The sequence below is a fragment of the Labrus mixtus genome, chromosome 8 (assembly GCF_963584025.1).
Source record: "Labrus mixtus chromosome 8, fLabMix1.1, whole genome shotgun sequence".
NCBI lineage: Eukaryota > Metazoa > Chordata > Actinopteri > Labriformes > Labridae > Labrus > Labrus mixtus.
Genome location: NC_083619.1, coordinates 5,046,600 through 5,059,290, shown reverse-complemented (window position 1 = coordinate 5,059,290; position 12,691 = coordinate 5,046,600). Strand labels below are relative to the sequence as shown.

The 12,691-nt window shown below is 43.2% G+C and overlaps 1 protein-coding gene across 1 annotated transcript in view; it reads left to right on the top strand.

Annotated features, from left to right (window-relative positions):
• The window catches only part of pappa2 (pappalysin 2), a 106,836-nt gene that overhangs the window by 8,500 nt on the left and 85,645 nt on the right, over positions 1-12,691 (top strand). The window contains exons 2-4 of the mRNA XM_061043888.1: positions 28-260; positions 1,696-1,923; positions 2,100-2,698. Coding sequence (XP_060899871.1) covers positions 28-260; positions 1,696-1,923; positions 2,100-2,698 — 1,060 coding nt within the window. The remainder of the gene's footprint in view (positions 1-27; positions 261-1,695; positions 1,924-2,099; positions 2,699-12,691) is intronic.

The following is a 12,691-nucleotide window of genomic DNA, read 5'->3' as shown; positions in this document are numbered from 1 at the left end:
TATTAAACTTTTCCTGCTTTGCCGTAGGTGTGTTTGACAACTGTTCCCATTCACTGAGTGAGAAGGGCTGGTCGGTAGGCATCCGCACTGTGGAACCCGCCGGCGCCAAAGACGCAAGGTTCTACTTTACACTTCGTACCGACCGAGCCACAAAATCCACCACTGTCTACAGTCACCAGCGGTACCGAGCCAACTCCTGGACTCACCTGATGGCCGTGTACAGCGGCCGCAGCATGACCCTGTATGTTGATGGAGCTAAGGTGTGTGGTTTCAGGTGCATGGTAGAGCTTCAGATCACAGTTTGGTTGAGTTTGATTGTCTGCCTCTTAACTTTCAACATGTTGAAATACAATGAAAGGACTTTGACAAAGCAATCCTGACTCAAGGTCCAATACCTACACCATTTTCAGAGTCTTTAACCCAGATCGTCCCCTCTTGCCAAGGTCAATAACAACCTCAAATGCCTCAACCTTTTAGTTGACAGCTACTGAGCTCACCTGTCAACAGAGACATCGTCATGACAACTGGGCAAACTCCAGCTGATGAACACTGTGTGGTGTGGCTAAAGGCTTATGAGGAACTGATGAGTGGTCCTAGAGTGAGATTGTTTTTTCAAACTATGACTTAGTCTTTCCAATTTAAGAATCAACCTTATGCTTAAATTATACTTTCTCCTTTGTTTTTAAGACATTTTTGTCCATCCCAGTTACCGGAAAGGTTGTAGGACAGAGAGAGAGGGAGAGAGAGGCTAAACCAATCTTTCATTGGTCAATCCTTTGACAAGCAATCATTTAAGTTTTTGGCTCGCAGATCTGGTGTATGAAAGCACCAATGGGTAATCCACAATACATTTGTCATGATAGCAGATTTTTTAAACTTTGATAAATCAAACAATATTGATACTTGTTTCCAAACCACAGCAACAAAGATCTAAGCAACAAAATATCAGGTGCCTAGAAGTCCTAGGCACCTGATATTGGGTTATTTTCTTGTTTTAAGTTACCGAAAAATGCAGGCAATGTCTGGCACAAGTCTGGCCCATTGCTTGATTGCACAAATACGTTGGCAAACGATTGGTACCAAAACATTGCCAACATATTTGTGCAACTTAGACACTGCTCCCTCTCTTTCGCTTCCTGCAGCTCTTGGTTAAAAATATGACAAAAGATCTGCAGGGTTTGTTGAGCGTACTTTTCTGTAGTATTCTTATCATTAAAATAACAGAGACTTTGGTCATTTTGCCAAACCTGGTACCAATTTAGTCAGTGTTCTCTCTCTTTTACTTGCAGCAGCTTTTGGTAAAAAAATTTGACTAAATCTGAAGTTTTATTCAAAGTTTTGGATGGATGGATCATTTAAAACAGGAGAGATGGTGAGAGATGATTTCAACATGCAAAGAGATGGGTTACATTTTCTTTTGACAAAAGCTGGGACAAACGATTGGTGTCGTTTTGGGGGCCCACCAGAGATTTTAGAGGACCAGAGTTGAGTTCCTGGTTGATAGCTTTGAAAATGTAATTGCAACAACAATGGCAGCTGTAAAACATTGGTCACTGAGATTTTACTGTAGACTGGTAAATTGATAAAAAGTTGTCCTCACATTGGACCAACAATCGTTGAATACTTTTTGAATGTAATCAAAACACAGACAACTGTTCTTTGTCATTTTTTCCACCCCTCCTTTATCTTTACAAGGTAGGGGAAAGCAGCATCCAGTCGGGAAATCTCTACAGTCCCTTCATGAAGACGTGCAGAACCCTCTTTCTTGGCAGTAACCAATCAGATCAAGGACAGAGCTTCAGGGGCCACATAGGAGGTTTGGTCTTGTGGGGCTACGCTCGCTCTCATGAGGACCTGCTGAATCGACCACTTCAAATCGACAAGAGTGAACCGCTCCTGGCAATGTGGGCTGACTTCAGCAATGTAAGGGACTATATTTGATTCCTAAGAATTAATTTTTTGTAGAAATAAAATGTTTAGCGGTCATACAATTAGGCGGATTATAAAACATTTCTTGTTGATTCACTATACTTCTAATTTGGTTTGGCAATAGTTCCCAAGTGAAATTAGTTATTCTGGGATTTTGTTCTACCTTTGAGGTGGAAGAACTATGGACGCCATACAAAGTTGGCCTCCATCCAACCATCATCACCACTCCAGTGCCTGAACAAGAACTTGTCTCCCCGTTCCTGCCCCCACCCTGCGGCCTGACACCCTGCGACAACACTGACATCATCCTTGGCTACAACAACAACTGGCAGCTCCGTGCACACAAGCGAATACGCTACCGGATCGTCGACCTTTCCAATAACGATAGTGGAAACCCAACCGTGTCCCAAGGCCAGATCCAGCTTCAGCACCGGATTCTAACTGAGGCCTTTCGCCCTTACAACATCAGCCTGGATCTGAGTGTCCACACCGTGAAGAACTCAAGCCTCCGACAGCGGTTTATCCTCAGCAATTGTCGAATTGGAAAGATTGGGAACCGTCACTGTGACCCTGAGTGCGACCACCCGAGGACGGGCCATGATGGAGGGGACTGTCTTAGACTTGGACCTTGCTACAACTGGAAGAGACAGGATGGAGTTTGTAACATGGAGTGCAACAGTATACACTACGACTATGACGATGGAGACTGCTGTGACCCAGAGGTCACCGACGTCCTCAAGACCTGCTTCGATCCTGAATCCCCTGACAGGTGAGACTCACCACTTAACTGTTTAGTTTCTTATTTCACACAAAATACTCTACTGATCTGTGATTTCCAACATTTTCCTGACATGTATGTTCTTTTTTCAAATGTGCTTGAAGAGATAGTTTGGTATTACTGAATTAGGGCTGTATGAGGTAGAAGAATAAGAAGAAGATATACTTTATCAATCCTGTGACAGGAAATCCGATTTTCCACTCAGGTATTGAGACACGCTTCACTCACATACACACACATCAGCATACTGAACATATTGAAAATGCTATCTCAACTAAACTTTTGGTCAACTGAGTAACAGGCAAACAGCTGGAGTTAAGGCGTGCCGTTAGCTTTCTGTCTGTGCAGTCACATCGGTAACTCAATAATGCAAAACTCATATCCTTCTTAAAATCAAAACGGAGGAGTTATAAAAAAAAGGCACCCCCTGCATGGTGTGTGCCATTAATGACATGAACTACAAGATTGTTTTTTTAAGTGGGCGGCTGTGGCTCAGTGGCAGAGTTGGTTGACTCTGCCACATGTGTCCTTGGGTAAGACACTGAACCCCAAGTTGTTCATGTGAATGTGTATAAATGGGATTAGTTCATACTGATGGACTCTTGGCATTGCAGCCTCTACCATCGGTGTGTGAATGTGAGGGTGTGACCTGCAGGGTAAATGTGCTTTGAATAGTCAAAAGACGAGAGAAGTGCTTTACAAGCTTAAGTCCATTTACCATTTTTGTACCTGCCTGTTTATTTCTGCTGTAAAAATTGTCATTTTTCACACTGGTGTTATTGGGACTTCTGGGGCCTCTTTTTGAGTCAGCCTCAAGTGGACACTTCATTTTTCAACACCAAAGATTACCGTTTGCCCACATTATGATTCAAAAGTTGTGTGCACGGCTGCACTTTGCACAAGTGTAGTGGCCAGACCAAAGCTGGGTGAAGGAGTACAAAGATTACAAAACACAAGGTGCCCTTGAGCAAGGCACTTAACCTCCCAACTGCGAGAGGGAAAGAGTACGGCACTATGGTTGCACTGCGTGCAGCTCCCAGGCTAGAACTTGTGCAGCTGTGCGAATGTGAAACAGGCTGCTCCTGGAAAACAACACGGTGGTTTGACTCTCCATGGGGGACGAAAGTTAAAGTTGAGTAAAAGTTAAAAAATGAAAGAAAGATGGCTCGTTTGTGTGTGGTCTTGTTTCTTGGCAATATGCACTTTTGAGACGGTGTCATAAATAAATATGATTTTATGTTGTTCAGTCTTGACAGTGTGAGACAGACAGGAAATAAATTGGTTTGGTTGTAGTCATGGTCCGATGTTCTCCCTCTCAGCCGGGGCTCGCTACCCTGCAGAGAGGAGATGGACACTAATGAAAAACGTTGGACAGCAGACAGCAATCTGCTCTGCTGTTTTGCAGAGAAAGCGTTCTGGTCCTTCAGTGTCAATTACATACAATTCTGGTTGATTCAATCTTGATTTAATTTCATGGTTATAGCTTGGAACATTCAAAAGAACAAATGAAAACACAACCCCCCCCACTTAGCTTTCAGTAATAATCAGTTTTAGTTTGAAATATGAAAAAGAATTGGAGAGATCAGTGTAATATGTTGAAGCTGATCTGAGAATGCTTTTATAAATCATTGCTCTGGAGGTGATCTGGTTTTGTGCAGACCTCTGTTGTGTGCATGAGAGACATAAATATGGCTTCTGCTGTTCAGATTCAGAAAGCAAAAGTCAAAGTCGCAGTATGTGTGTTCTTCTATGCTGTGAGGTAACTCCTGCAGTGAATCTAGCCAGAAGTCCTGTCTATAAGCTCATGACCTTCAGAGAAGAACAACATGAACAGCCAATACACAAGAGGACAGGGTGTCGTAAAACTGGGCCCAGCGGAGTACTGTGGGTCTCCTGGTACAGTCCTGACCCAGGCTCGTTGACAACGCTTACGTGTGTGAGTACTCTAAAATGCTTGTGTGTGTGTGTGTCCCAACTTGCAACTTTCTCAGGCAGGGAGAGAATTAATGTGAGGATGACATTTCTCTGGCATTCGATAAGCACTGAACCATTTTTATGTTTTGGATCAGGGTTTCTTATATCTCCCACTCCTGTGTCTCTCTGAGCGCTTGGCCAGGTATGCAGATTGTGGGACACTATATGCGTGCAGCTGCTGCTGGCCAGCACAAGGCCAGAGTTGTTTTTTTATTTTTTTGTTTTTCTTTAGCCAGCCGCTGTCATGACACAAAGTTGTTTTTGGGAGCAAATTCTAAAACGATGGCCAGGTACACTGCAGACTCTGGCATTACCGTAAAGAAAAGGGAGCATGAAGGGGAAAGACAGGTGGAGATGGAGTGATGGGGTGGTGGGGGACACTCAAAGTCTATTAAGGATGAGACACATTTCCAGATTTGCTGCAGCTTTTGGTTAGTAAATCTTGAGGGTGTAACTCAGCATGTGAACTTGCAAGGCCCTGGTGTTGTAATTTGCTGCTTCCTCAGAATCCCCCCCCCAACCCCGGCATGCCATGCTTTGGTTTGGATGGCATATGCAGTTTACGAGGCTAAAGATGGCTCATATACCAGTAACCAAACTGAATAAATGTTTAAATGACCGGTCATGATTTCTCATGACACAACAGCTCTCACTCATTGATTTCACTGAGCCACTGGCACTACATTTATCTTTATTATTACAACATGCTACCTCCACTGTTGAAAAATGAAGCCAATGCAGGAGTGCAAAAGAAAACTACAGTACCTCTAGTGTCCACTTTAAGCCCATAGATAGTTCCATATTTTTGAAGAAGGGTTGTCAATGAGGGAAAGCAATGAGGCCCTTGTCAATGATAAATATATTAGCCACGGGACAGGCCAGTCAGTGTTGGCCCTTTAAGGAGAGACCAATTGGAGTACAGGTATGGAAGCTATGCTATACTGCTATATAGACAGGTCTGTTTGCCCCCACGTAATTTAGCTATTTTAAAAAAAAAACAAGCTGAAAACAACTGTATGGATGTACGTTATATTGAAAACGGTCAAACTTCCACTTGCAAGTCCAACAGTTACAGCTTAAATGTTACTGTTGATGCACATGGCAGCCATGTTGGATTTTAACTCGTGTTACAGAAGGTTCCCCAAGTTTCAGAGTCCGAATCCCAACTTCAGGGAGGCGTTCCGGATGACATTTCAGGCCGGTAACTAAGAATTTCCGACTCCCGAAATCAAATGGAACGTACCACAAATAGGTCTATAGTGTAACAACTCAACTTGTATTTTGCAGAGTAGACTTATAATGATATTGTGAATGTTGATATTGCTGCATCCCAGTTTGAGATTACCTCTAGCTAATTTTTCCTCTTCAATGAGTAAACATATTATGCTGAGTGACGATGGGTTGTGTCTTTATGCGACAACAAAAAAAACATTGAACTGAAAACTTGCTTTATATAAACCTCACTTCAGCTCTTCTGGTTTCTCAGTTTAATTTGTGAAATTCTGAAGAAGATTTGTGCAAAGATTTTTACAGCAGAAATAAACATGTTCACAGCCTGGTTCATAAAACAGCTTTGGTCTGAACAGCTCATGCATGTCTTAAATCTTACACATTGTACAAGGGATTAAAAAGGCTAAGAGTGATACATAATAAGAGGCAGAAGCGTCATTCCCATTTAAAACTGGAGCCCCCTCAAATAATCTAAAATCTGACAGGATATTTCTCAAATCTTAATATTATTTAAAAACTACAATTTGTATCATATAGTAATGAAAAATAATGTTTTAATTAGGACATATTCTTAAACTAATACCATTCCTCAAATATGTGTTCCCCCTCCTCCTGTAGTTGGTTTGATCCAAAAGTCACATCATGAGATACACGAGTTAAACATCATTGAGCACCTGATAAAGATGAAGTTTAGCCCTCTGCCTCGCTAGCTAATGTGAGTTATTACTGGTTAAAATGTAGCATCCTGCTCTTCATTCTTCCCATTTTTTTCCAAGAAGGACCCCTTTAACCCCACTCTAACTTAGCCCCCCCCCCCCCGAATTTCAGCTTTCATGGCGCCCCTGATAAGATGGGAGGCTGTTCTGACTGACAGGAGGGTGTAGGCCTGGGCGATATGACTAAAAATGATATCAAGATAATTAAACATTTATCGTGATAATTTGACATCAGTCGATATCGATAACTATCATGGTAAATGTGGAACTAATATTAATCATTATAATTATGTCTATTTTGCTCCTGAAGAAACCAGATGGTTAATTTGGGTTTAACCTTCTTTATTGTCAGAACATGACAAACTAGACTTGAACACGGGAACATTTCTCAATCCGTTCACGGAGCTGGAAAACGCTGATATGACAGTTTTCTGCTGGGCAGTATACCGACCTGCTGTTTGCTGAGCGTCCACCAACACTTGTTTGGGACGTTTGGTAATTTCTTTCCTTCGCTGTGTTCTAACAGGTGATGTTGTTTGAAATGGTGGAAAAGGTTTGTGGCGTCGACCGTTTTTGCTGCACTTGTCTTCGCAAGCTCACAGTTCATAAAGCACGTTACTCTGTTTTATGTCAGACTGTAAATCCCCAAAAATATCTCCAACTCCTGAAGAGTGGCCTTTGTCGTCGACGATGCTTTCTCCCTGATTTGAGCTGGTAGGCTCAACGTTTTCGTCAGTGTCGCTATCGCTCATTTCGCCTGTCTTTCCATTCTGCTGCAAACACCTACAAGCCCGCCCACCCATATCCCTGCGACATGATTGGCTATTTGTCATCTTTTTTTTTCCTTCTCTTTAAAGTCGGGTGGCAACTAGCGTTTGAGGCACATTAGCACCAAAGTCACAATTTGAAGAATTAACACAATGAAATGCGCTACACTGAAATGCAAAGGAAGCTGGTATCAAGCCAAAGAGATGATTTAAACATCAGTGTTTCCCACAGTGCGCTTCATCTCAATGTGTCTGTGACATACAGGTATGCAAGTAATAATACAGGTATGCAAGTAATAATACAGGTATGCTGGTGGTTACTGGTGACGTAGCAGCCTGCTGCCAAGCCAGCTACCACTGTGACTTGCGAATTTCCTGCGGGAAACACTGAATATAATCCTGCATCTGACAAGGCCAATAATCACCAATCATAGTTCAGGTTTTTGGGGTGGCCACTGTGGTGACCAATCAGATTTCTAGGCTGGCCATGAAAAAAGCCATGAAGGCTAATATCTTCACAGTATGTTATAGTAGACAAACCTCATGTTTAACCCATGCCTTACATTTTCTTCATGTTTTCTGGTTTTTGGGAAGGCTCAAACAGATATTCTATTGGTCCAAAGCTTGTCCGGCTTTTCATCACTGGTTTCTGTTGCGAAAGCCACGATTAGACAGCTGCTGCTTAGTGGAGAAGTTTGGCTCGAAACTCGCCGTGACCTGTCTCATCCAGTTTTCAAATATGAGAAGTTGCTGCGTGCAACATACTTGTGGATATTTCTGTGTTATGTTTGCTACTGCAACAAAATACCGTGCACACAAGCTGCTCATATATGGTGTCTTCTCCTCGCTTCTGCATTCATCTTGATCCGTGGAGACACTTCCTCAGTTGGTCCTTATTTCAGCGTGTAAGATACAAATGAAGTGTGCAGATAATTCTATCATGTGTTAAAAAGTCTGACTGCTGCTCGTGTGGAATTGTTAGTCTTGACTCTGATTCTTGAGGACTTCAAGTTTCAGTCTTGTCAACAACAATATTTAAAATGGACACACATCAACAGTTTTACTCGGTAACAGGGCTAGTGCTGACACCGCTGTTGATTCACACACTATTTGATTCGCCCGCAAATGGTTATTTTCTTAGATCATAACCAGGGTTTTCACTTCAATCATGTCGGGCCATTTATTTTTTTTGCCAGCTTGGCCATCGACTTCCATTGAGGCATCCTCTGAGTCTGAGAAGTTGAAGAGTCAACTCTTTAGTGGTCAACTTTCTGTCACTTGTAATTGCACGGCCCCGGGGTGATGGATACTGCATGCAGCCTCAGCTGAACTCAGCGTCAGTAATGTAGCGAGCGCAGGGTTTCCCTGAAGCGTCTTAAATCTAAAAACCTCATTTAGTCAGGCAGAGTGCCTGAGAAAACACATTCTTATTTACAGTACAACACAAGCGCTCAGGGAGGGATTGCATTAGGGGGAGGATTACACACTGGCAGGGCTCTTGGCCGAGCAACACCTTTGGACCAATTTAGAGGTGAAGTGCCTCCCTTAATGGTGCATCGACTCCAGTGAGAGGGAGGATGGGGATTAAGGCTTGCATATTTCATCCATCGAAATTTTCCCCAGATGAAAGCCGAGACATTGTAATCCCAAGATCACCTTGTATATCCTTCAGGCTGTTGGAACAATAAACAAGCTCTGAGCCAAGGCTGAACAGCACTTTTAATGAATCATAATTTAAATTACATTCATATGATTATATCACCTTTAAACATTTCAAGACTTCCAATAAGTATTAAGCATTAATACATGTAGTCATACAGACGAGCCTGATCAAACATGGGACAAATCATCTTAATACGTGAAGAGACTTAAGGCAGCTGAGGTAAAGGTTAAAGTATGGCGTTATTAATTGAACAGTTAGCCCAACAGCTGCACTTGATCAATCACATAAAAGCTGCACTCCCTGCTTCAGAACTACAACATAAAACAATCCATTACATTATAAACATCGAAGTCACTCTAATCCAAAGCTTTACCTCAGCAACAAGAAGAAACAAGACTTTATAGGAAATATTAAGCCTGAGTTGTACATTTACCAAAGTGTATTTTTCTAATTATGACCTGATTCGACCCAGCTAGCATGAGCTGATATGACCCTCCACAAAAAAGCAGATGTAAAGAAGTACATGCAACCCGAACACACAGTACATTACAGTCATGGACAGATTGTTATCAACCTAGCATTTAATACCTTCCCCTCAAAAACGCTTAAAGTGACTTCCACAGTCAGTAAGAGCCCACTTCAAGTCTCTCATTCCCAGTAACGCCTTAACGGTAATAGCTGCAACTGCTTTCCAGCTAAGAAAGCAAAGAAGAAATATGACATGTGACATCACTACGAGGAAAAACAAAGTCGGCGTCACACATCAAAGTACCTCCTGGGTAATTAATCACAGCGGGAGAGAAAGGTGTGGGAGGTGTGAGTGTGCAGGGGGGACAGTGGTTAAAGCACCCTGACCAATTCAAACAATTAGGGTTTGGAAACTACACGCAGGCAACGACAGATGTTTGAAGATGGAAGCAAACTGTTTCCTGCTAAAGACTTAACCTGCACCAACATGACAGATCCGTCTATGTTTCTTGGTATTAAGTTTCATCACAGTGAGCAGAAAGCATTTAAGTCTCCAAGAAGATTTAATGTCTTTGCATCCATTGAAAATTAGTCCAAGACATTTTTAGCTTAGTTTAGCATAAAAGCTAAAGCAGTTTCTCACCTGCTTGTTAGCCAGGCTACCTCTCTAGCTCCAAAACGCTAATATTTTCACATTTGAGCCTGTTTTTATCCGGTGTTCAAAATGGAGCCATTGTAGAAATGCAAAGAAAACTGCAGTTCCTTCAATGTCAACCTGAGGCGGGCTGCAAAAGCCCTAGATCTCCCTTTTTACACCCAGGTTTAAAATGCACATTTTACAGTAAAAATAAACACGAGTACAGCCTGGGACAAAAAACTATTTGATATAAATAACTCATCTTTATTGCTACTCATTATAAGCAAACATTTGCAGAATTAAGAGAGGGCTGAGTTGACTTACAGGTGAGCATGATATAGCTATTTGCCAGGAGGCCTTAGCCTACCAACCCCCCCCCCCCCCCCCCCCCCCCCCCCCCACACACACACACACACACACACACACACACGCTTTAGACAGTGAGTTTATGGCTGGCTCCACATGACGTGGTTATAAGCCTGATAAGATTTTGGGCCCAACTTGCACCCTCAAGTGTGATGTGTCACGTTGTGATTATCTTGATAGTTAGCGATATCTGTGTGGTTAATATGGTTTTTGAGAATTTGTCCATCTCCACCCTTTTAGGAGAAGACAATGCCAGAAGTTGTATTCGCTACAACATGTTTAGCTAGGCTAAATAAGTCTTGAAAAAACAACTGTTTTTTTTATAGTTAAATTTCTGTTCAGCCTAAGAGTAGCAGTTGTAGTTATGATTTCTGAGTAAGCGCATTTTTGTAGATCTCATCACTTTAATATGGATGTGACGGGGTCCTCTGGCAATCCACCCGAAACTTAAAAACAGGCGTAGTCGCAGACTGTAAGTGAAGTGTTTTTATTTTCTGCCGGCCTCCCAAAGTGCAGTGATAGATATTTACAAACATGAAAAAATGCAAAAACAGAAAACCAAACAAAAAACAAACAAACGGTACTTCCAAAAAAAATGAACTCTCGCTGTAACATGTTACCTTCCCTGTAACCATCCTCGACTGCCTGAAAGCAGTAAGCAGCCATCTTTTAAAAGCAAGAAGCCCCTCCCACTGGGCGTTATGAATTGCATAACGTTTTACACAAAACACACTTTCTCATGAATGAGCAATTTATAACCGGTTAAATTCATATGGTCTACTCATCACTAAATTACCCATTTTCATCCATATTTTATTAACACCTCGCTAATGTATCTGTGGCGATACATTGCAAACAAACATTTAATTACCCAATCAATCACGTGATTACCAATGTGCGCCCCATCCGCCTATTTAGAATGCGGAACTGGGCCCACTCTGTTTGGCACCCAAACGGGACACAGCGGCGCGCATGAAACGCACCAACGGTAATACCGCTATGACTATATATATATATATATATGTATGAAACCAAAAATAGAGCTCTCAAGTGTGCACCCTTAATCGCGCTATGAAACTGAGAGGGAAAGGAGGATGATGGTGTGATTTACTGTATGATTATAGGCGCACTGGCAGAGGGAAAAGTTTGGCGGATGTGTGTGTGTCAGCGTGTGTCAGTGTGTGTCAGCGTGTGTCAGTGTGTGTCAGTGTGTGTCAGCGTGTGTCAGTGTGTGTCAGCGTGTGTGCGCTGACTGCAGTCAGTGACGGAGCCGCTCCGTCACATCATCCCCCTCCTCCCGGAGGTTGACGATGTGCGGCAACCTGGAAAGGTAGTCAGCCACCACATTGGACGTTCCCGATCGGTGTCGGATGGTGAACTTGAACGGCTGGAGTGAAAGATACCATCTGGTCAGGCGACTGTTGTGGTCCTTCATTGAGTTGATCCAGGTCAGAGCTCTGTGGTCCGTTTCAAGATCAAACTCCCGTCCAAGTAGATAGTACCGCAGACTTTCCAATCCCCACTTAATGGCCAGGCCCTCCTTCTCCACCGTGGAATACCTGGTCTCCCGTGGCTGAAGCTTGCGGCTCAGGTACAGAATTGGATGCTCTTCTCCTGGATCTCCTTGGGCCAGAACTGCTCCAAGACCAACTGCAGAGGCATCCACCTGTACCAGGAATCGTCGGTTGAAGTCTGGACTTTTGAGAACAGGGGAAGAGCACAGGTGGGCTTTCAGGGTGCTGAAAGCTGTTTCGCAGTCATCTGACCAGGTAACAGGATTTCTCTGGTCCTTGCTGGTGAGTGCCGTGATCGGTGCAGCAATCGTTGCAAATTGGGGCACAAATCTCCTGTACCAGCCAGCCAAACCCAGGAAAGACCGTACCTCCTTCTTGGTGCGAGGTCGAGGGCATTTCTGGATAGCTTCAACCTTATCCACTTGAGGTCGCACCTCTCCTCGGCCCAGTAGGTAACCCAGGTACCTTGTCTCTTGCCGTGCCCACTCACACTTTGAGGGATTGAGGGTCAGCCCAGCCTGCTGGATTTTCCCAAGAACCAGGGACAGATGTTGTATATGATCTTCCCAGGTATTGCTGTAGATGACCACATCGTCCAGATAGGCGGCGCTGCAATGTCCACAATCCTGGAGGACTCTGTCCATCAGTC